General features: G+C 58.5%; 1 protein-coding gene across 1 annotated transcript in view; it reads right to left on the reverse strand.

The window, feature by feature from the left end:
- Nucleotides 1-3,009: 3,009 nt before the first annotated feature.
- CACNA1S (calcium voltage-gated channel subunit alpha1 S) overlaps nt 3,010-23,127 on the reverse strand; it is a 42,505-nt gene continuing 22,387 nt past the window's right edge. Inside the window, exons 21-44 of the mRNA XM_018079706.2 lie at nt 22,995-23,082; nt 22,642-22,749; nt 21,776-21,828; nt 21,371-21,517; nt 20,904-21,105; nt 19,393-19,551; nt 18,992-19,102; nt 18,440-18,523; nt 15,036-15,092; nt 13,123-13,251; nt 12,482-12,547; nt 11,886-11,977; nt 11,248-11,407; nt 10,655-10,782; nt 10,129-10,225; nt 8,742-8,844; nt 7,738-7,839; nt 7,494-7,618; nt 6,563-6,691; nt 5,705-5,904; nt 4,955-5,019; nt 4,415-4,512; nt 3,730-3,846; nt 3,010-3,499 (exon numbers count right to left, since the gene is read on the reverse strand). Of these exons, the coding sequence (XP_017935195.2) occupies nt 3,221-3,499; nt 3,730-3,846; nt 4,415-4,512; nt 4,955-5,019; nt 5,705-5,904; nt 6,563-6,691; nt 7,494-7,618; nt 7,738-7,839; nt 8,742-8,844; nt 10,129-10,225; nt 10,655-10,782; nt 11,248-11,407; nt 11,886-11,977; nt 12,482-12,547; nt 13,123-13,251; nt 15,036-15,092; nt 18,440-18,523; nt 18,992-19,102; nt 19,393-19,551; nt 20,904-21,105; nt 21,371-21,517; nt 21,776-21,828; nt 22,642-22,749; nt 22,995-23,082 (2,899 nt within the window). The 3' untranslated portion in view covers nt 3,010-3,220. The remainder of the gene's footprint in view (nt 3,500-3,729; nt 3,847-4,414; nt 4,513-4,954; nt 5,020-5,704; nt 5,905-6,562; nt 6,692-7,493; nt 7,619-7,737; nt 7,840-8,741; nt 8,845-10,128; nt 10,226-10,654; nt 10,783-11,247; nt 11,408-11,885; nt 11,978-12,481; nt 12,548-13,122; nt 13,252-15,035; nt 15,093-18,439; nt 18,524-18,991; nt 19,103-19,392; nt 19,552-20,903; nt 21,106-21,370; nt 21,518-21,775; nt 21,829-22,641; nt 22,750-22,994; nt 23,083-23,127) is intronic.

Raw genomic sequence — 23,127 nt, forward strand, 5'->3', positions numbered from 1 at the left:
GGACACACGGACACAGGGACACAGGGACACAGGGACACAGGGACACACGGACCGAGCCGCGACCGCATCGCTCTCGCACGGTCTGGTACACTCACACTCGCACCCGTCAGTCATCGCTACCGCCTGCAGGGGCTGCTTCGGCTGTACCGGGGCTGTACCAGGGTTTTTCCGGGTGTACCAGAGCTCTACTGGGGTTGCACTGGAGCTGTACCGGGGCTGTTCGGCTGTACCGGGGCTGTACCAGAGTTTTTCCAGGTGTACCAGAGCTGTACTGGGGTTGTACTGGGGCTGTACCGGGGCTGCTCCGGGCTGTAGGGGAGCAGTACTGGGGCTGCTCTGGGCTGTTCCAGAATTTATCGGGGCTGTACGGGGGCTGTTCCGCGGGTACCGGAGCTGTACCGGGGCAGGGCTGGGGCTGCTCTGGGCTGTTCCGGGGTTTGTCGGGGCTGTGCCAGGGCTGTTCCGGGCTGCACCGGATGGCATGTTCCGACATGGTTGGCATCACTCAGACACTTCCATGGCTCCACTGGATCCCATCCCAGAGCTCTGTGGTGTTGTGGAGCAGCAGGAGCCAGAGCAGGTCAGGGATGAGCTGGATGCTCTTGCCAGACCCGCTGGGACTGGGGGCTGGTGACCCTGGGGGCTGCCCAAGGCTGTGGCGAGAGCCCATCCCAAGAGGACAGGGGATGAGGCTGATGGCATGACAGCACAGTGCCACAGTGCCCAGGTGCCAATACAGCTCTCCAGCATGCACAGTCTGTACTGCAAGGCTGTGGGGATCACACTGCAAGCTGGACACCCACGCAGCAGAGGACAGTGCCCACAGGGCCACTGGCTCCATCCTGTGAGCTGGTCTCAGGAGGCTGGTGAGGGAGATATGTACAGTGGCCATCAGGGAGCAGGACTGGGCACAGGCAAGCACTGGGGAGCTCAAGGAGTCCCTGTTATGGCATCCCTGAGTTGTGTTAACTGTGCTTGGGCTGACTGCAGTTGGACACACTGCCTGGGGACATGGCCAGGCCCTGGCTCAGCAAGAGAAAGCATCTCCCAGCAGGTGAGAGACCTACAGGGGACCCTCAGCTCTGCAGGTTGGTGTCAATGTCAGGGCAAATAGCAATGGAACCCGAGGGCAAACTGAGCCATATGGAGGTTTCCTTTGAGGAATCCAGACTGTGTCCTGGGAGAGGGACAGCCAGGACATGCCAATCCTGGTGGCTGACAGAGCCCAGCACCTGCCCTATGCTCTGAGGTCTGGGTACCTTCACCTCAACAGCATTGTCCCTTCACCCTGTCCACTTGTGCTCCTTCCAAGGCTCCCAAGGTGACATCTCTGCACCCTGTGGAAGCTTCTCAGCACCTGGTGGGATGGGTGAATTCCAGGGCACATTATGCTGGTACAGCAGCATGGAGATGAGCAGGACATGGCCTGTCTGTTCTCCTCCAAGGATGTGAGGAGCTGGTATTCCTCTTCCTTTGTCCCATGTTTGCAAGGACACCTGGTCCAGGATGCACTTCCCTCCCTGAGCTGCTGATTTTTCAGAGGCTGGACTCTTCCCCACTGAAGCTCCAGGCAGAGAGGGGCAGTGACTGTGCCGGGATGTTGCTGTGCCTCTCTTCCTACTCCCACCCACGTGCCAGCTGTGCCACAAATCACATCTGTGCTATCACATCTGTTCAGCTAGAATCAACTCAAAAAGGACACACCAAAAACACACACCTCCTGTGCAGCCCCAGACCCTAGGAGAGGGTGCAGAGGCCTCCCCACCACCCTGTGTCCCTACCACAGTGTCACCCTTCATGTTTAGAGTCCCTGGTGAGCACCCACCTGTCTTGGCAAGTGGAACATGCAGTCCCACACCTCCCTAAACCCACTAGACCATGACCACTCATCTTGTCACCCGTAACATCCCCTGGTAGAGCAGCTGCCAGAGCCACACTGTCCTTCCTCAGCAAGGTGTGCATGTGGGGAGGAAGGGGGGTGAGTGTGAGGGCATGTAGGTCCTGCCCCAGGGCAAAGAAGCAAGAGGAAGGGATGCAGCAGCTGCCCTCACCATCCATCCCTGCTGGCTGCATGGCACAGGGGGAAGCTGCTCTGCCATGGCCCAGCACCAGACTGGCTCTGGTGCTCAGCTGCAGCTGGAGCTCAGAGACAGCCGGTTCTCTTGATTGAGTTAACAAATAAAAGCCGTGCTGGAGAGCAGGCCGGCTCATTGATCGGCTCCTCCCTCGGGACTCATCCCCTCACTGCATTTTAATATATATTAGGTGAGGAAGAACCCTCCCGGTTCCCAGTTCTGCTTGGCTGGGAGCCCTCAGGAGGCAGATCCCAGCAAAGAGCTGGGCTGGGAGATGGGGCTGCTCCAGTGCTCAGCACCCAGACCCCACGGGGGCACTGCAGTCTGTAACACAAACCCCTGCACAGCCCCAGAGAGGAACCACCTCAGCTGCTGCTCAGCAGGCAGCACTGGGAGCACTGGCAGGAACAGGCACTGTGCCCCCACTCTCTCCTGGCCCGTGCCCTGCTGAGCCGTGGGGATGTCATGGGATGAATGAGATGTTCCCACACACCAGGATGAGTGATGGATGCCCAACCCCAAGAGCGGTGCCTGGAGACAGCAGGAGAGGCAGAAATGGCATTGCAATGTGCAGCTCTCCTCTTGGCCAGCCCCAGGGCTGGTGCCCCAGCTTGGACATGCACTCATGCCTCTGCCCCATCCTGTTTCGTACCCAGCTGGGATAGGGAGCCAAGAAGCCCCCAGGCCCCATTTTGCTGCCCAGCCTGTGACAGATCCCCTGCTCACAGGCCAGGCTCGGCTGCAGGCAGGAGGCTGCAGGGTCCAGCTGCTGGGATACCAGGAGACCCCCAGAGCTTGGACTGGAGGCTGCCACGTGAATGGTTCAACATGGTCTCACATTTGCAGCCCCGTCCCCTGGCTGGGCAGCCAGCAGCTCTGGGCACAGGCTGTGTGGGCAGGGGGGCAGAGGAAGGAGGGGACTGGATCCACAGGGTCACACAGCAGGAACACTTTAATGACCTGTCCAGCTCTTGCAAGAGCCTGCTGGCACAACATTGTCCTGTCCTGCACCAGCATCCTAGAGATGTCCCAAAAATACTCCTGCAGCTGGCCAGAGCCCCCCAGGACTGCAGGCAGAGCAGGGGAGCAGTGCAGCTCTGCCCCAGCCCCCCCTGTGGGCCCCTGACAGGACTGTGCCTGCTGGGCTACTTTGGCAGGTGGCTCACGGGCACGTGGGCAGTGAAGGTCTTTTGGGACCGGGCTGCACGGGGCCCTGGGGAGCTGGCTGATGACATGGCTGAGGTGTCTGGGGGGGCAGAGCAAGTTTTTGTGCCCTGCAGTGTTTGTCTTCCCTTCAGCAGCTCCACGGCTGCTCTCTCCACTTCCTCCATCCCCAGCTGGCTGCTGGCTGCCATCTCGTCCCTGGTCACTGCTACGAACGACGAGTCACGGGCCAGACCCGGGAGGCCCCCAGAGATCAGAGCCTGTGCAGAGGACAAGGTCACAGCCCGTGGGTGCTCGGCCTGGGCAGGTGCCCCACTGCAAGCACCTGCCCTCCCCTCCTCCCTGCTGCCCCCTGTGCTGGCACATACCTGCTGCTCACCCTTGGAGCTAAGCTTTGCCCCCCAAACCTCCCATCAGGGCCTGAACGTGGTATCCCTGGAATTCCTGCCATCCCTGCCCTTCCCTCTGCCAGACTGTGCCCTTGCCTTACCTCCTGAATGAGGAAGGTGATGGCTGGAGTGGAGGATGTGCTTGGCTCACCACTTTCTGCCTGCTGGAACCCTGAGTTGGATGCTGTTCCTGTCACAGTGCCATCCTCTCTGGGCAGCTGGGTGAGAGGAGAACAGAGCTGCAACCTGGGCTGGGACATTGCCCAGGGAAGATCTCTCCCGTGATAGTGTGGGGGCTGCAGGTTCTGTCCCCTGTCCCTGTCCAGTGCCTGGCCAGGCACTGCCACCCTGCTGGAGCTCCTGTGTTCAGGGCACTCCAACAAAGGGACCAGCAGGGCCATGTGGGGAGAGAGCTGGGAACCATCCCTGACCCCCTGCCCTGGCACCAGCCAAGCATGAGGCACTGTGGCCAGCAAAGGGCAACCAGGGGAGTGTGGGAGCAAACCTGATGCACCCCTTCAGAGCCTGCCCTGGCTCTGAAGGCAGCTGGGGAGCCAGAGGGATGCTGCTTCAAGCTGTCCCAGTTTGGAGGAGCCCCAAGTGACTGCTGCAGCAGTGAAGTTGGGGCCCAGCTCCATCCCCAGGCTGATCCAAAAGAAAAGCTCTAGCAAGGCTGGATTCACATGAGGAGCCCTTCCCAGCGTGGCTGTGACAGCCTTTCCCAGGATGGGAGGTTCACCCACGTGCTCCACATCACTGCCTCTGGACATACATTGCCCCTTTTACCTGCTGGGGCAGAAGGAGTGGCCCCAGCGATGAGGGACCCCCAGAGGTGGCCCTTCGCCTCCTGCTCAGCCTCTCCATGGGTATGGGATGGTTGTGCTCTGCAGGAGGGAAAGGTAGGGATGTCAGATGGGTACAAGAGCAAGGACACCACTACCATGCAGAGCTGGGAACGGGCTCACTAGAGTTCAGCACCACCCAAAGTCCCAGTGCCTGCCCCCTGCCTGTGCTGGCTCCTCACCCACAGCTGGGAAGGAGAATTCCCTGTTTGAGGAAATGAACATGGTCTTGTGGCCCTGTTGCCCGGGGGTGGCCAGTGCTCCCCCAACCCGAGGCACTGTCTCCATGCTCCCTCACCCCAAAGGGTGGAAGGAAGGAGATGGGTCTCCAGACAGGTCCTTCTGTGCTCAGGGCCATCAGCAAACCTCCAACTTGTTGGGGTCTGCATTTCCTCCTCCCACCTGCCAAACATTAGACCCTTCCCCTGCTCTGGCCCCTGGGCTGGTCCCAATCCCCCAGAAGAGAAACGAAGCCAAGACTCACCCCGTGCCCGACGCGGGGGTGCTGCTGGTACCGTTTTCCTCAGCACCTCGTCCTCATACTCCACCCTGGCAAGGACAGGCAGGTGGGTCAGCCTGAGTGGGGACCATGCACCAAGCCCAGCTCCACCCAAGGGTGCAGCCCTCCCCACATCCTCCACCCTGGGGGGACAGACCTGGAGGGATGCCTAGGACACATGAACAGGGTGGAGACCCCAAGAAATAGGGCTAAGTACATCCTCTTACATTGGTGATCTTTGCCCCTTCTACCCGTGCCCAGGCAGTGCTGCTGGCCCCAACCTGGCCTTGGCACTCAGAGACTGGCAGAGAAAAGGGAAGGGATGGTTCCTGCAATCCCTGGAGCCCTGCTGTCCACCTCCATCCTCATGGCACTGAGACGAAGGAGTGATGGGAAGGACAAGAAGGGCATGTAGGGAGTGCTGGAGCCACCCTGCATGTTCAGAGGACACCTCTGGGAGCGCCAGGCTGGTGACCAGGGACCAGCATGGGGTGTCTGCTCTCCCTGTCCCCTTGTCTTGTCCCCGTCTCACACCCCAAGGGCTGCCCAAAGCTCCTGTGTCCCCTACCACAGCCAGTGCTCAACTCCTCCCCCACTTCTCCAGCCCTTACCTGTCCATGAGGAGCCCCTGGGCAGGACAGGGTACAGCCAGCTGGCAGGACAGCCCCAGGGGAGCCACTGGCATGGCCAGCTCTGGTCCTCCTTGCCTGCCCACCACAGCTGACCAGCCCTTACCCCTCCAGCCAGTCGCTGCTGTTGGCGTTGTTGATGTTGGTGTTGCCTTCCTGGGGGAAGTCATCAAGGAACACGGGGGAGTCGAGGTCCTCACTGCCCACCTCGGTGAACTGCAGGGGCCTCTGGCTGGCCACCTGGGGCTGCAGGGGGCTGCTGGGCTCCATGAAGCTGTCAACCTGGCCAAACAAGCCACCTGTCCTCTGCAACCAACAGGGAGGGCATCAGGAGAGGCCTGGAGCTCCAGGCTGCTCTGGGGCCGTTCCCATGGGAGCAGACACGTGGAGGTGCCCGCTGGAACAGCAGTCGCTCTGCTCAGGCCTCAGAGACCACACAGTTCCAAAAGTTATAACCCAGATGGAAAAATTGAGGCACTGAGGGTTGATGGCCATACAGCAGCACTGGCATGAGCCAGCCCTAAGCACGACAAATCCTGTCACCTCTGTGGGACAGCCTGAGCTGTATCTTTGGATACAGCAAGAGGGTGCAACCCTGCAACCCCACAGCTGCCCAGGCTGTCTCCAAGACGCTTCCCAGGGTGTGGGAAGTGAATGTGCTCCTGTGACACCTCAGTGTCCTGCCTTAGCCTGGCAGACTATATGAGAGAGAACTTCCAAACCAGCTGGTGACAAATGCAGCACACCCCTGCCAGGCACACGAGCAGGGTCCTCTCACAGAGGTGAACCAGGCAGAGAGCAGCTTGCCCAGGATCACACAACCAGGATGTCCTGATGCTCACAGAAAGGGAAGAAGTGCTGATCCATCCTTGTGGTCCATGCTCTGTGGACTGTCCCCCGGTGTTAGTAGCCATGCTGACCCACCACCACCACTTCAGAGCTGGGTGGCCCTGAGGGCACTCACCCTGTATATCCCTTCCTCCATGGCAGCCTCCACCATGGCTCTTTCCAGCTCCTCCTCGGCAGTCAGGTCCCCAGAAATGGCCCGATGGATTTCAGGAGCAGCTTCTTCTTCAATACTCCTCAGCCCAGCCTGGAGGGGACAGGAAGGCTTGGTGAAACAGCTTCTGGCCTCATGCTGTCCCACAGCTGCCCCACAGCTTCTGGGCTCACACAGTGCCACAAAAGGGAATGCCAAGGGCAGCCTGACAGAGGGTCGGGCTGGTGATGCCCAAGGGGTGGCTGTGCCTCTGTCCCTGATCTGGGACTTGACTCTTTTCCTTGCCTTGCACCTTTGGGGCCTGGTCTTTTATCTCTACAGGTGATTTCCTCCCTATAATATCAGGAGAGGCTGAGGACATCCCAGCTGCTCTGGCCAGGCACATAAATTCTCCCCCAGCACCCCTCAGGGCTGCTGTACAGAGAGACACAGAGAACAGCAGGCACTGCTAGGGGGAGAGCAGGGAGAAGGCCCTGGGACTGGAGCAGAGCAGGTGGATAAGGGCCTGGATGAGCAGCATTTGGCATGGACATTGCTCTGTGGTGGGAATTTCTAGGTCTTAAAACTACTTGGTGAGGCACCAGACCCTGCCAAGCCCTCCCAGCAACGGGAATCAGTGAGGCAGAGAGTCAAACCCCTCCTTTGCTTCTGAAGTCACCTGCACTCTGGACACTAAAGTCACCCTCAGCAGTGGGGTCTCATGGCCAGTAAAGTGCTGGTTTACTTGGGGCCACCTCACTTCCAGAGCCTGAGGCACAGGGGTCCCTGTGTGTCACTGCAGCTCTCTGAGTCACTCTGGACTTCCCTGGCCTGGGGGAAGCCTCTTCCCTGACCTGCTGAACTTTCTGCCCCCCTCCAGGAAGGGTCACCCCTCTGGCACCACCAACACACCAACCTGGATCTCCACAGGGTTCTTCTTGGGCCGGTATCCATAATACTCCTCCTGGCGCTTCATGAACTTCCTGAAGTGCTCTTGGATCAGGAAAGTAGCGTAGAATTTGCCCACTGTCACCTCATCATCTGGAGGGAGGAAACCAACAGGATGACGCCACCTGTCACAAGGTCTGAAGTGGTCAGAACAGTGAGACCCTGACCAGGAGTCGCTCTGTCCCTCTGGGAAGTGCCACCTGCTGACATACCTCCAATGGGTGGGATGACCTGGTCCAAAAGTTTCATACTCGTCCGCTTCCAGATTTTTTTGATAATAGCTCGGAGCTCCTCATTGGCCTGTTCAAAGTTACCTGTGAGAAAAGCCAGCAGGACAGAGCAGTTAATTCCCAGGGAAATGAACAGGAGTGAAGACAAAGCATGTGAACACCTGGCCAGTCTCCTCCAGGGTGTGACAGTTCATCTGAGTCCCCAGCCAAAAAAAATGAGCTTTTTAAGAACAAGGCTTTGATTTTACTCAAAATACTTTAACTATAGAGTGAGTCAGACCCAGCCAACAGGTGAAGCATTAGTGCCACCGTCTCTGTTCTCATGTTCAACAGCAGATTTTGACCTTTGGTGCTCCCACAGGCTTCACCATTCCTGCAATCCCAGTCTGCTTCCATGTGTGCTCCAAGATCTCCCGTGCTCCTCCCAGACTGCCGTGTTCCCACCCCAGCCAAAGGGATGCATTGCACTGTGGAAGGCACTGCCAGCACTGCCTGGTCTCACCTGCTGCCTCAGCCAGCCCAGCCCAGAGTCACTTGTGGGACAGGCACAACCCACAGGCTGGGAAACAAGCTGGAGAGACACCTTCCCACAGCAGGGCTCAGAAGGGGCTGAGCAAGGAAGGGTGAAAGCAACTCCTCCCCAGCACAGCTAAATTCAAAGGATGGGAGCTGGGCCAGCCCCACTCCCGAGCTGTTCGGGGTGGCACTGGTGGCACTGGTTGACTCCTCAGGGCTGCAACACTTATGCCTGCAGCTAATAACGTCCTCCAGGTCGGCCTGAGCAGTGCTGTGGTCTGAGCCTGGACCATGGGCTCTGGTCCAAAGAGAGAATTAATAGCATGGAGCCGAGGGTTTGTCCAGAGGGTCTGATCCCACAGGCAAGTGCCCTGAGGTCCCCAGACAGTGGGGGAATGGTGTAACCTGCACCCAGCAGCACAAGGAGGGTCCCCTGGCAGGCTATAGAGGCAGACAGGATCACCACCTACCTTCTGTCTTGATCTTGAGGGCTGTCCTCACCAGTGCAAAGAGGGTGGCGTTGAAGGTGACGGTGCCGTCACTGTTCAGGGGCATGTTCATGCACACCAGGCGCTGCACAGCAAACCAACAGCTGTGACCCTGGCAGGCAGAGCAGGCTGGCAGCCCCCCAGACACGCTGCCTGTCCTGGCCAGAGGCTCTGCTCAGGGCATGGGGCCCTCCCAGCCCTGCCTGCTCTGCCCAGGCCAAGGGGCTCTGCACCACCCCTGGCAGCACAGGGGCCAGAGGCAGTGGCACCCCTTGTCCAAGCCAGCTGAACCAGAGCAAGTGTCAGGGAGAGCCACAGGGGAAACAACCCAAGCCATGGGGCATGGCTGCCATGGGAGAAAATCATGGAATCATAGAACTGTTTAGGCTGGAAAAGACCTTTAAGACCAAGTCCAACCGTTCCTCCAGCACTGCCCAGACCACCACTAAATCATGTCCCCAAGTGCCACATCCAATTCAAGTGTCTTTTAAATCCCTCCAGAGAGGTGACTCATCATTCCCCTGGGCAGCCTGTGCCAGGGCCTGACCATCTTTAGGTGAAAAAATTTTCCCTAAACCTCTCATGGTGCAACTTGAGGGTGTTTCCTCTTGTCTTGTTACTTGAGAGAAGAGACCAACTCCCACCTGGCTTCAACCATCTGTCAGGGAGTTGTAGGGAGCAAGCAGGTCTACTCTGAGCCCCCTCTTCTCTAGGCTGAGCTCCCCCAGCTGCTCTCAGGGAGAGAGGAGTCATTCTGCACTGTGCTCCCCCCTTCCAAACGTGCTCCAGGCTGCTGTGAGGGATCTGGGGATCAAATCTCCTGATGTGTTTGCCCAAAACCCAGGAGGAATTGCACCACTGCCTAGGCCCTGCCCATGCAAGTCACACGTGAGGCCCTGGATTCCAGGATGAGCTAAGCCAGGAAAAGTGTATTCCTGCTAACAGAGTCGGGTTTCCAGCTCCCTCAGTGCCATCAGCCCTTGGGAACAGGCTCCTACAGCCCAGCTGACATGGCCACGTGCTCAGGCACCCCTGCACCAGCTGAGGAGTGGGGTCCTGCAGTGTGGCTTGGGAGTCCCCCTGTGCTGAGGTGCCCACCCGTGCCATCCTCTTGGGGTGGGGGGTGAGCACAGGGAAGCCCTTATCTTCAGCAACCTGAACCATATCAGCTCTGTGCACCAATCAGCAGCACCAATCCTTGCCCCTCAAACAACCCCCTCCATTAAACAGGAGAGGCCAGAGCAGGGTACAAGCCATGGCCCTGGGAAACTGCCTGGACTGTCATTCTCAGCCTCCTGGGGAGGACACAGGGACAGCTTGGGGAAGGTGTCCCTGTACCCACACACCCTGTCACTCCCTTGGCTCTTACCTTACAAGCTACACGGTGTGGGCAGAACTTCCCAAAGCCCAGGGGAGGTTGGATACGCCTCAGCAGAGTCACCACATCCAAGTGTTTGATTCTACCCCTGCAGAGGAAACCCACCACATCAGCAGGGAGGTGGCAGACCCATGGTGGCCTGGGGAGGGGCTATGGGGGCTCATCCCTGGGGTCTGCCCTGTGCTCCTGCAGTGGGCAAATCCCTACACTTCCATATGTTCCTCTTGAGGAAAGCAGCTGCTCCCCATGGCACCTGGCAGCAGGTAAAGGTGTGCAGTGGCATGGGAAGAGCTGGCAGCATCACCAGAGCTGGATGAGGAGGGAACTGAAAGTGTCATATTCCCGAATATCCTCATGCCTTGTATCAGCCCTGGAATATTCTGGCAAGTCCACATCCACCTCTGAGATGCTGGAATCTAACTCCTAGGCAGTGCCACAGCTTACCCTGCCACGCATGTCTCAGGTCAGCCCTCTCCATGGAACACCCTCTCTGTGCCACTCACCCCCCAGCACTCACTTGGCCTCGGGGTCGTACTCAGCCCAGATCCTCTTGAACTCGTCCAGGTGATGGGGTCCAAGGATGGACCAGTCCCGGGTCAGGTAGTCAAAGTTGTCCATGATGACAGCCACGAAGAGGTTAATGATCTGAGGGCAGAGGAGTGGGTGGGAAGGACCCAGTTAGAGCAGAGACCTGTCCGCAGGTACCATGAAAACATGGGCAGATGTGTTCAGAGGTAGAAGGGGCTTGGGATCCTCTGGGATCAGGGGATGCGGGGTGAGGGTCTCCCATGCTGGGAGGGACCTCCTGCTCAAGCAGGTCATGTGAAAGGGCAGGCACAGGGCATCTCATCCCTCTCCACCCTTGCAAAGGTCAACACAGACACATCTGGATGGCAGCACATCGAGGCTGTGGGAAGGAACTAGAGGGGGATCCTGGGTCCCCCAGGAGTGCAGTGCCAGTTTATAGCATGGCTGGGTGGGTGGGCTGGGGGATAATGCCCCCAGGAGGAGGGTACTGTGGGCCCACCCCATGAGATGCACAGCTGACAACACCGGGGCTGCCCAGGCAGGACAAGGGTGCTAAGGGGAGCCCCGTGGGAGCTGGCATACCAGGAAGGCACAGAGCATGTAGAAGCTGATGAAGTAGAAGTAGGCAAAGCCGGTGCCACAGGTGTACTCCTCGCCCTCAGCGTACTCCGACTCGGGGTCGCAGCGCCGGCCGTAGCTGCAGTCCAGCAGGATCTCCTGCCACGCCTCGCCGGTGGCACACCTGGGGACAGGGGATACCTGCTGTCCCTGCCTGTCCTGGGCACGAGCTGGGCATGTGGGGAGGGCAGGGGCCAGCCCAGAGTGCAGGTGAACGGGAGCTGCTGGGAAAGCAGCAGTCAGGATTCTGGGCTTGCTGCTGTGGGGCCACTGAGAGCTTCAAAGTGAAGTGTCTGCAGTCAAGGAAAGCCTTGGGCTGAGCTCCTGCTTCCCTGTGAATTTCCCCACAATACACAAATTAAAACCCGGCCTGGGAAGGGAATATTCAGAACAGCAACCCCAAAAATGCCACTCTCTTCTGCAGCCCAGCCACACCAGGCAAACCCACAACTTCTGAAACGCTCCCACTGCAGCAGGAGATCGTTCTGTGGGACATAAAAGAAATCAGCTGCAGAAACACTGGTCTCCCTCACTCCAAAATGGGGGTTCCCAATGGCTCAGAGCCCAGCTCGCTTCTGGAGCTGCTCACAGACAAGACTGACCTGAAGAGCAGCAGCACAGCTTGTGGAAAGGTCTGGAAGTTGTTGTTTCGGTTGATCTGTGTCCCGTCCACCATGGCAATCTTCCCAAACATCTGTAAATCACAATTGTGAGGTCCTCAGCACCCTTTCTCAGGCACTGACCATCCTCCAGAGCACCTCTGGTCCCTGAGCTCCTTTTCCTTTTCTTTACATGGTTTTGGGCATCCACAACAGAGACTGAGACCAGGGTGTGGGCACTCTGCGGCTCAGGAGCTACTTGGACATTCCTGCCTGTGCTGAAAACAACACTGACTACAACTGCACTTTAGCTGGGCCAAGGAAAGGAGGCCCCATGAACCAGCACAAGCACTGGTGCCTGTGTGTCCAGGTTGTGCCATTGACTCCCAAAGTGCTCTTTGCTGCCATGGCTACACCCGGGGATGGGAGGCTGCTGGGGTGGCAAGCATCCTTGCAGACCAGGGTAAACCATCATGTGCAGGTCCTATCATGTGCAAAGTCCCAAAGAGGGCCTGGCAGAGGACCCAGTCCCTCCCTGTCCCACCTCCCCAAGTACTATCAGGCTCAAGGCACCTGCTCAAGACCAATTCCCCTCTCACCTGCATCCCGATCACAGCATAGATGAAGAAAAGCATCACGATCAGCAGGGCCACGTATGGCAGAGCCTGTGTCAAAGGGACATGGCTTGTGTGAGACACCAGCCCAGCACCAAGGCAAGCCAGACACAGGGGGTTGGCTCTGGAGCTGCTGCACAAGGCCAGCATCCATGCCCCCATGTGGTGAAGGGACAGCTCACCTGCTGCTCCAACCACCCTCCTGTGGTTCTCACACATGGGAGGCTAATGCCAGCTCCCAAAGGGGCACCTGAGCACACCCCAGGGCTGAGGGAGCTGCCCACGTCAGGGCTGTGAGCTGATGCTGCAGCACACCCTGAGGTACCCACCTGGTGCAGAGCCCAGCCTTGCTGGGCCCAGGGCAGATGGGCCTGGGCAGGTGCTGCCAGTGCCCAGCCCAGCTCTGACACACAGTGCTGTCAGCCAGGGAGTCCCCACACCCCACCCACAAACTACAAACCCCCAGCCCAGACTGGAGCCTTCCTGGAACCTTGCCTGCCAGCACTGGAGCCTTCCTCCTGTGCCTGGTGAGGATGGGCTGCTCACCCCGCCAGCCTGAGGATCAGCCACTGCTGCCAGCCCCGGGCACAGGCGTGTCTGAGAGGGGAGCACTGCTCCTCACACACCTGAAAGGACTTGATGAAGGTCCACAGGAGGGTCCTGACACCTTCCCCACGGCTCAGCAGCTTCACCAGCCGCATCACCCGGAACAGGCGGAAGAAGGTGATGGAGACACGGGAGTTGTCATCAGAGTCCTGCAGGCAGAGCACAACAGCTGGAGGGCAGCGAGTGCTGAAGCCTCCAGGCTTTCAAGGGGATGTTCAGGTCCTGGGGAGAGGAAGGGTAACGAGATCCCACCCCCAGGCACCAGTCATGGTCCCCACAGCCTTTGCCTGCACAGAGGATCAGGCTGCAAAGGGGATATGCAGGCACTTTTCCCCCCAGCCTTCCCAAGGATCCCATCTCCCCAGCCCCCCTGACTCACACCTCTGACACTGGGACACTGCAGGAATGAAGGCATGCTGCCACGTGGGCTGGGAGAGCTGTGAGGGTCACGGGGCCACCAGGGACAGGCTCAGTCCCACCAGGCTCTCACCCAGCATGTCCTGTATTTGTAGGGTGAGGTGCAGGGTGGGCACCAGGCACAGGAGGGGTTAATGACAGCTGTTTAAACACAGAAGGGCTGTTTTGAGAATGGCCCAGCAGGACTTTCACATACCAAAGGAGGGACTGAAGGCAGGTGGCTCTGGGGGTGCTCCCCAGTGTCACCCTGGCGTGCAGTGATGCCTACTCTCTGTGGGCCCCCCTTGGAGGGGTGAACAGCCATGTCCCAGGGGTTCAGAGCAGAGTGGTCAGGCAGGAAGAGAGCCAGCAGGCATGGCTCCTGGCCTGACAGGACCAGGTTTTGTCTGGGAGCACCTAGGATAGTGGCAGTTGGAAATGCTGAGGGCTTGGTCACCTGTGGCCTTGATTGCTCCAACATGGCACAGCCTCAGCCCCAGTCTCTGCCACCAGCAGCCACGATCAGACCCTCCTGGCACTGTCTATCTGGACTCAGTGACTGCCTGTGATACTTTTCCCACTGCCCCCTCAGCCTCCCAGAGCTTTACTGCTGCCACTGGATGCCCCTCACTCCCATCACCCAGCCCACCCACTCCCAGCTACTTCAGGGCAACAAAATCCAGCTGCAAACACCCCTCCCTGCAGCTCCACCTTCCCCAGTATGGCACATGTGAATTCCCAGGGCTGCACTGGATAACTCCCATCTCCTCTCCTACCTCTTTCTTTTACCTTTCTCTTTCCAGGTGCCTCAAGCCCATCCAGTGAGTGCAGTGGTCAGGAACATCCCATTATCCCCAGCGCACCACATTCCCACCACCAGGATCTGGGCAGTGCCCAGGGGAGACCAGCCTGCACTCCCAGCACCAGGGCCCTGTGACCCCTGGGAGGAAGGTCCAGCACGTGGGAGCCCTCAGCCAGCCCCCTCCACATTTTCAGAGCTCCTACAGGAGCTCCTGTGGGCCAACCCAGGACACCCCCACACCACTGCACCCTCATGGTGATCTCAGCTTGGCCCACTCAGCCCCCAGGACATCAGGATGCAGCCACGGGGCACAGCCAGCTCCTGGGGGAGGCACAGTGCAGAGGTTGCCCCTCTAGTACCAGAGGCTGCATCCCTTCAGGCTTACGGAGGCAGGGTGATGAGCAGAAGGACCCAAGGCCAGCTTTCCTGCCCTACAGGGACACCTCTGATGGGTGCTCTGAGATGGCAGTGCCAGTGGGTGGATGGCAAAGGGCAGGGCTGGGCCACCAGATGGACCCAAGAGGACTGGGGAACAGCCCAGAACCTCTTAGGGTGGGAAGGGTTGTCTGTGTAGCTGGTGTGTCACCCCAATTCCCTCTCAGCAAAGGCAGAGCTATGCCCCAGAGGGAACAGCTGGGTGTGGTGTGCCTCACTGACATGCAGGACACATGCAAACACTGGCCAGGGGCAGCAGGGCAGCAGGATGCACAGCAGGCACGTGCAGCTCATATTTACAGTGCCATCACAGCCTCCGCCCAGGCAGTACAATCCACCACTGGGGGCAAGAATAGTCTGTCAAGAGAACAAGAGAGTCAGCAGAAGTGAGGTAGGATGGTAAGGGAGAGAGGGAGGGAGGGAGAGAGATAGGGAGGGAGGGAAGGATGGGTAGTTGCACAAGAAGACAGACAGAAGAAAGGGTAAGATGGAAACTGGGGAGAAGAGGAAGGGCACAGGGGAAGGGCAGGCAGAGCTCCACCATCCCTTGGGGTCACGGACAAGGTGATGAGACTGTTGACAAGCAGAGGCAGCCTGTGGGTGGTCAGGGGAACACACTGACCATGAGGGACTCACCCACCTCTGTGCCCCGCTGCATCTCACCTGCTATGACACACACATTTAGGGCAGGGCTGTGCAGGCCAGGAAGGCTGGTCCAAACCTCAGTAATTCTGCTGCCTCCCATGGACACCTCTAGTCAGGCCCATGGATCTGGAGGCAAGCCAACCCACTCAGCCAACACACAGCTCCTCCACAGCAAGCTGGGCTGCCCCAGCAGGGCAGCTCAGACACTGAGGCAAACTGGTCAGGTTTGCCAGGAGTGAGCACCAAGACCAGCAGTCCCATAAATGGGCAGCAGGAAAACCCTCTGGGGCTCCTCAAAGCCAGCCAGAGACATGCTGCTCTCTACAGAGAGCCCAGGACACTCTGGGGGACTGGGACTCGACACCAACCCCTGCCCCTCGACGGGGTGGTCCAGCCCCAGGACAGCCCAGGCTCATTCCTGGGGTCCCAGCAACTGAAGGGGGGTTGGGTAGGTGGAGAGGGTTGGCCCTTGTCAAGGGGCTTGAGCTTCCAGGGCAGGCAGTGGCAGGAGTGACATAGCAGCAGGAGCACTCCAGTCCCCTACACTTCAGAGTCTGGGGTAGCCCTTTCAAAGGGGTCCCCATCCCTACTTCCCTCTTTGCCTCAGACCCCTCAATATCCCCCAGGATCTGGGGGGACTGAGATTAGCTCAGCTGGTTGGAGCATGGTGCTAATAACACCAAGGTTGTGGGTTTGATCCCTGTATGGGTCATTCACTTGAGAGCTGGCCTTGGTGATACAACTCAGAACATTCTGTGAAATTCCTGTGAACTCAGCGACTGAAGAGCCATGAGGACCTTGCTGGGGTGGGTAGCAGAGGGCTCCCAACAGCACAGCTCTCCCCTGCTTCACCCTGACAGTGGAAGATGTGAGGGAGGAGGAGAGAGGCAGAATGGAGAGAGAGAGAGGAGGGGAGGGGAGGGGAGAGGAGAGGAGAGACTTCACAAACTGGTGTTGGGTGCCTGGGTGCCACCAGGAGTGGCCCGGCTGCTGTGGGGTGTCACCCACCACCCCCACACTGCACTGCTGCCTTGTGCTGTGAGAGCACTGCAGCCCCCCAGGTGAGCTCTGGTGGGTGCTCTGACAGCTGCAAACAGCTTCTGGGGACCAGAGGTGACAGACCCACCTTGTACTGACCTCTGAGCAAGGAGGAGACTCACCGGAAGGGGAGGTGAGGTTGTCCTCACCCCAACCCCTCTCCGTGCCTCCTAATCCTAATCTCAATCCCCCTGCACACCACCAGATGGTTGAGAAACACTTGGTGATGCTGGGATAGTTGTGGGCTGGATGGAGGAAGGAGCACATGGAAAAAAGGTGGGACAGCCCTGGGGGACATAAATGATCACTGCCGGAGCAGAGTCCTTGTGACAGAGATCCCTGGAGACCTTGGGGGGCTGGGGAAGGAGACCAGTGCTCTTAGTGCCCCTGTGTACAGCCCTGGGGAAAAAGACCCAGGAAGCTCAGCCCACACAGGACCATTCTTGACATTCTGCCTGGCTCTCTGCACAGCCCTACTGTCGGTGGTGCTGTGGCACACAGAGCACAGTCCCTGGGCCAGTCCCTGCCAGCCCAGTGAGGGCATCAGACTCCTCCAGGCACCTGTGACCTGTGTCCTGGGCATCCCCACAGACCCATGGCCAAGCACAGCAGGATTCTGGCCTCTGTGCCAAGTGGTCTCTTGCTCCCCAGGGACTGAAAATCTCTGCCCAGTGCAGGGCCTTGAGCACCCACTTCGAACTTCAGTTCTGAGTGACAGCGGGCTGGGGAAGGGTGTAGTGATGCCCGACAGGCAACAGGAAACCAAGTCACAGGTACAGAGAGCTGGGGGCAAGGAGGGGACCTGGGGGAGATGGTGACAGATGAAAGCTGCTGGCACTGGCATAAAAACTGGGAGCTCATCAAGGCTGAGAAGCCCAGAGGCTAGAGGATGGCTGTACTAACATGAAGGTCTGTGCAGAGAGGAGCACAGGGCTGTCACAGGAGAGGAAGACGGATGGTTTTTGCTTATCCCAGCTCTGTGAGGCCTGGACCACCCTCCAGAGAAGAAGGGGACTGCCCCCAAAGGCCCCTGAACACCCTCACCTCCCTTCACAGAGAAGGTCTGAAGGCGACCCTGTGCAGGGGTGGCAGGGGCAGCAGCTCTGCCAGACCCAGCCCTGCAGCACACTGGAGCTAGTAAGGAGCTCCTGCAAGGAGACACATGCCAAGTCACTGGAGAGGGTGAATCCATCACCTGCCCCATCTGACAGCTCTTCTGGAGTTACCATCAGCTCTGCTGGATGCAGCACACACCTCCCAGGGCAGGGGGGCATTTTCAGAGCCAGACACGGGTGTGGATGTCCCAGTGCTATGGAAGGCAGGGGCATGCTGGCTTCCTGGCACTGTTCTGAAAATGCTCCCAGCAGAGCCCTTACTGTGCAGGCACCAGCCCCACAGGTTAAATGGTGCAGAGCTCCTGCAGTGGTGCCTGGAGTACACACAGGCTCACATACACCACCAGCTGTGTATGTGGACGGGCCACTGTGTAAAGGCACAAAGAGGACACCAAGCAAATGCCTTGAAATCTGAAGCATCTGATCCTCCCCATGGGCCAGCAGTGTTCTGTGGGGACAGGGAGCTGTAGGAACCCTTTTCCTCCCACCTGCACTGATCTGAGGCTGGATGTGTGGTTGCCTGGCCAGGGTGAGTGGGGCAGGGGCTGGCATGCAGCCTGCTGCTCATGGTTGAGTCCTGAATGACTGTTTTCCATAAGATCCCAGCGCCTACAGATCCAGGAGACCAGAGGGGAGGGGGCAATGTGACATGTTGGCCAGCTGGGGATGTTCAAACAGTGCTTTAAGGCTCAAAGGGCCACAGCTGTGGCCCTCTCCACTCACTCATGTCATGGGCTGATCCTGGCTTGTCCCTCCTGAGAACCAAGCAGGGCAGGCAGAGAGGAGAGGGCACCAGCACCCTGCAGAGCTGGACACGACCCCAGCACCCCTGGCTTGTCCCAGGGCAGGTGCTGCAGTGCAGTCCTGGGTGGGGACACCCTCGTGCCCGAGCCCCCTGACACTCACATCAATCTCACTGAGGATGACATCGATGATGCTGCCAATCACTATGAGGAAGTCAAAGACATTCCAGGGGTCTCCGAAATAGCCCTGTCAGGAAAGAGCCAGAGAAGAGGAGTGAACATCCAAGGGTTTAAGCCAAAGAGGAGACAGATGTTGGAGTCCAAAGGAAGGGGTACCAGAAGGATCCTTGCTGACTCTGCCCCTCACAAGAAGGGATGGTGGTTCAGTCCTGTCTTGCAATGGAGTGAAATGAGGAAGGTGGACCAGAGTGGCTAGAGCTATAACCCCACCAGTGACATGATCCTGAGGATGGGAACAAGGGCCAGCGGGACTGGGTCAGGTTTGGCTAGCAAGGGTAGCCCTGACAAGCAGTACTCCTTCTAGAAACTTCCAGGTCCTGCATATGGGGATGCCTGAGGGTCTCACGAGAAGTTCTCTGGAGCTGCAGGGCTAGGAGTGCTTGTACTCCAGAAATGCCAAATGCAGGATAAGTGAACCCCCTGGCCTGGCCTGAGACCCCTCCTGCCCTCCATGCTGACCATGCCCTCCTCTCACCTTGGCTTTAAAGGCCATGAGCTTGAGGACCATCTCCAGGGTGAAGAGGATGGTGAAGGCCACATTGAGGATGTCTGAGACGTGGTTCATTTCTGGAGACTGGTTGTAATGCTGAGGATAAGGCAGAAGGAGCCATGTTAGCTGACGGCAGGTCCAGCCTCCGCTGTGAGCTCAGAGGTGTGTGCTGCATGCAGACCCCCCTCCCACAGACAGGCCTACGCCTCAGCAAAAAGGAAATTTCCCCCCTGCAGCCCCTTCTCTGGGATCCCCACATGCCACCAGTCCCACCATGAGCAAACTCCCCCTACCCAGAAGCTCTCCTGGGGGCTGCAGGGCCGAGCCAGCCCACCCGCTGCCACAGACACCCCTCCACCTCCCACGGTGGGCACTGTGCCCCTCACCTGCATGCCCAGGCAGATGGTGTTCAGCAGGATCAGGAAGAACATGAGGTACTCAAAGTAGGAGGAGGTGACCACGTACCAGATCTGGTACTGGTAGGGGTTCTTGGGGATGTAGCGGCGCAGCGGGCGAGCCTTCAGCGCGTACTGCACACACTGGCGCTGGGGAGGGCAGGGAGGCAGGAGCTGTGAGCCCACCACAGGGCACACACTCAGCACCACCAACACCCCTGCACATCTCCACAGGCCCAAGCTGGATCCCCCTTCTCCTCCAGCCCAGCCTCATGGGCCAGGTACAGTAGCGGGTCATTGTATCTGCTGTGCTTCCTGCAAATACACCCCAGACATGGGACAAGTTTCCAATGTCACCTCTTGCCTCCAAAAATGGCCATGTTGCCCTTGGCCTGACCCTTCCAGCCTGGAGCCTGCCTCCTTATCCTGGCTCTTCCCCATGGTCTCTCAGGGCTGGTCAAGAGCATCCTGAAGACATCACACGAGCAAGGGCTGAAGGGGGCACTGAGATGGCTGTGAGCAGGCCTGTCCCACCCCACCAGCCCAGGGCCATCTCTGCTGGGTTCCTGTGTGACTCACATCACCCCAGCACCCTGAGCTCAAACTGTCTCAGCACAGGAGCACGACAGCACCCCCGGGCTGGCAGCCACTCCTGCCCAGTGTCCTCCCCAGCATGTCCCACGTCCTCTGCCAGTGCCTCTGCTGCTTTCAGCCTTGCTGTCCCCAGCCAGAGTGACAGCACAACAGCATCACAGCAGGGTTGGTGGCAGAAGGTGCCTCTGGAGATGGTCTAGTCACAGTTCCCTGCCCATAGCAGGGCCAGCTGGAGCGTGCTGCCCAAGACAGTTGGCTTTTGAATACCTTCAAAAATGGAGACTTCACAGCCTCTCTCTGGGCAGCCTTGTTCCAGTGCTTGACCACCTTTACCACAAAAAAGGGCCTTTTTTAATGTTTAAATGGAATTTCTTGTATTCTTCAGTTTGTGCCTTTTGTCCTGTCACTGGACACAACTGAAAAGAGCCTGGCTCCATCTCCTCTACACCTTCCCATTAGGTATTTATAGCCATAGGTAAGATCCCCATGAGCCTTCTCTTCTCAACACCAGACTCAGCTCCCAGCCTCTCCTCATGTGACAGTTGCTCCAGACCCTCAGTCATCTCAGTGGCCCTTTGCTGGACTCACTCCAGTACATCCATGTTGCTTTTGTACTGGGGAGCCCAGAACTGGGCACAACCCTCTGCTCTGGCTCACTCTGGGCACCCTACCTGTCCAGGGAGGCCCACTCCCTGTTCTGGTCCCCTCTGCCCTTCCCTCAGAAAGTTTGTTCTGTGCCAGCCGTGGGTCCAACTGGCCCTGCCCCAGCAGCAAACAGACCCGGGGGCAGGTTCAGCTCATCTGAGTCAGCAGTGCCACCACAAAGAAGGGCTGATCCAAATCAGCCAGCCCCAGCAGTGCCAGCTCTAGGGCTGGTCCTCCTTGTTCTGCCCCAGCAGTCCCATTACCTGGTTCTTGTCCAGCTCACAGTTCTTGTACTCATTCTCCCCCTGCTCCTGGAAGGTGACAATGACAAAGCCCACAAAGATGTTCATCATAAAGAAGGCAATGAGGATGATGTAGATGATGAAGAACATTGCAATCTCCATCCTGTAGTTGTAGATAGGGCCTGCATCCTCAGCATTGGTGTCGATGGCCATGTACAGCAGCCTACAGCAGGGAAAGGGAGGCAACAGAGATCCTAATTAGGTGGGAAAGACCATGTCTCCTCTTGAGGGTTATGGAGAGCTCTGGGGACATGCCAAGCCCAACAGCGGTGGGACAGGGCTGCTGGGATAACCTTGGCAGCTCCACAGCCACTGCCAGGATGGCTGGCCCTGCTCCTCATCCTGGGCAGCTCTTCTTGCTTTGCCCTGCCCAAGGCCTGTGGCAGTGCCCTGCTCCCAGCACAGACCTTCCCTTGGCACAGACTCACTCGGGCCAGCCCTCGAAGGTGGAGACCGTGAAAAGGGACATCATGGCCGAGAAGACGTTGTTGAAGTGGAAGTTGCTGTGCACCCACATACGCTCCTGGACCTCAATCTGTGTGGGGTCTGCGTCCACATAGTTGATGAACTGGCCCCTGCAGCAGAAGGGACACGGTGCTCACTGGCAGGGCCCCCTCAGTCCACACTGCAGTGCTGGCCCAGGCCTCCTCAGTCCCTGGGAGGGGAGGACAGCCCTGTGCTTGTTCCTGATTCACCCCAGGGTGAGGGAGAACAGCATGAGACCTCTTTTTGGATGCAACATCCCCATGCAGGAACACAAGGGGCCCCCACTACCTCCCACCCAGCTCCCATCCCTGGCCACTGCCCCGCTGGGAGCTGCAGAGAGCTCTTACCTGCACTCCTTCTCTGTCAGCTTGGATGGGTCTGTGCACCTGTAGAACTTGCCCTGCATTTAACAGAGACCAGAAGTGGCCGTGGTGTTGCTGTGACTTCAGAAGCCCTGGGGAGTTTTGACTTTTACCCAGCCCACAGTCAGTCCCTCCTCTGCCACCTCCCTGCAGACTCTGGCCCTGGCCTCCCACCACCACTGGCCTCTCCACTCTGCCCTCCAACACAACCCAGCTCAGGAGCCAGCCATGGCAGACCTGGGCTGAGATCAAGAAATGATGCCTAGTGATGGGAAAAAACCTTCCATGGCCCTAAGTTGAGGCCTACCTAGCTCATCCTATCTGGGAGTAACTATCTGGAAAATAGAGAAGACAGCAGTAACCTGAGATTAACTAAAAGCTAAGGTATGCTGACAGGTCTGCTCAGTCTGCAGAGTGGCCTGAAAGCTCTCCCCACATCAGCTGAGAATTTCAGCTCAGTTATTAGAACAAAGCTGAGCTCAGCCAGGGCCAGCTCTGCCTTGGAGCTGCTGAGGCCCAGACAGCAGGAGTGGTGCTGTGAAAAAGGAAACTGTTTGCATCCAAGGCACAGAGGAAATCAGTGAGAAGCACTTGCTGCCTCAGAAAGAGGAAACCAATGCACTAAATGAGGTGAGGCAGCTGGGCCCTTCACAGGTACTGTCTGGACCCTGAGTGCTTTCTGCCCTCTCCTCACTGCAGGCTCTTCTGCCAGGGGGGCTGGTGCAGCTGGGTCCCCTTACTGGGGGGACCCCACTACTGGCAGACACCACCCCCAAGGTGATGCCTAGGAGAACCTATCCAAGACGTGCCCGAGCAGAACGTCCCTCCTGCCCGCCTGAGCCACCACTCACCTTGAAAAGCTGGACCCCGATGCAGGCAAACATGAACTGCAGCAATGTGGTGACAACCACGATGTTGCCGATGGTCTTGATGGCCACAAACACGCACTGGACCACGTGCTGCAGAGGAGGAGGACAGTGCACACGTGAGCGTGTTTGGGGCCAGCCCCAGCTCTGTGTCCCACACCCTCCCACTGCGGGGACGGGCCCCAGGAAGAGTGGGAGCCTGTCAAGGGCAGAGGGATTGGGCAGACTCCTTCCACAGGTGGGGAGTGGGAATTGGGAACAGGGTCCAATGCCTGCCACAAAACCTCCCAGGAGGACTGGCACAGGCTGAGGGCCCCCAGTCCCAGCCTCCCTCTTACCTTCAGCCCCTTGGCCCTGTTAATGGCTCGCAGAGGCCTCAGCACCCTCAGCACCCGCAGGATCTTCACCACGGAGATGGTACTGGACCTGGGGAGGAAGGCAGAGCTGAGCTGGGGCGATTTCTCTGCCCGG

This window comes from Manacus vitellinus, unplaced genomic scaffold (assembly GCF_001715985.3).
Source record: "Manacus vitellinus isolate BGI_N305 unplaced genomic scaffold, ASM171598v3 scaffold_47_pilon, whole genome shotgun sequence".
Classification (NCBI taxonomy): Eukaryota; Metazoa; Chordata; class Aves; order Passeriformes; family Pipridae; genus Manacus; species Manacus vitellinus.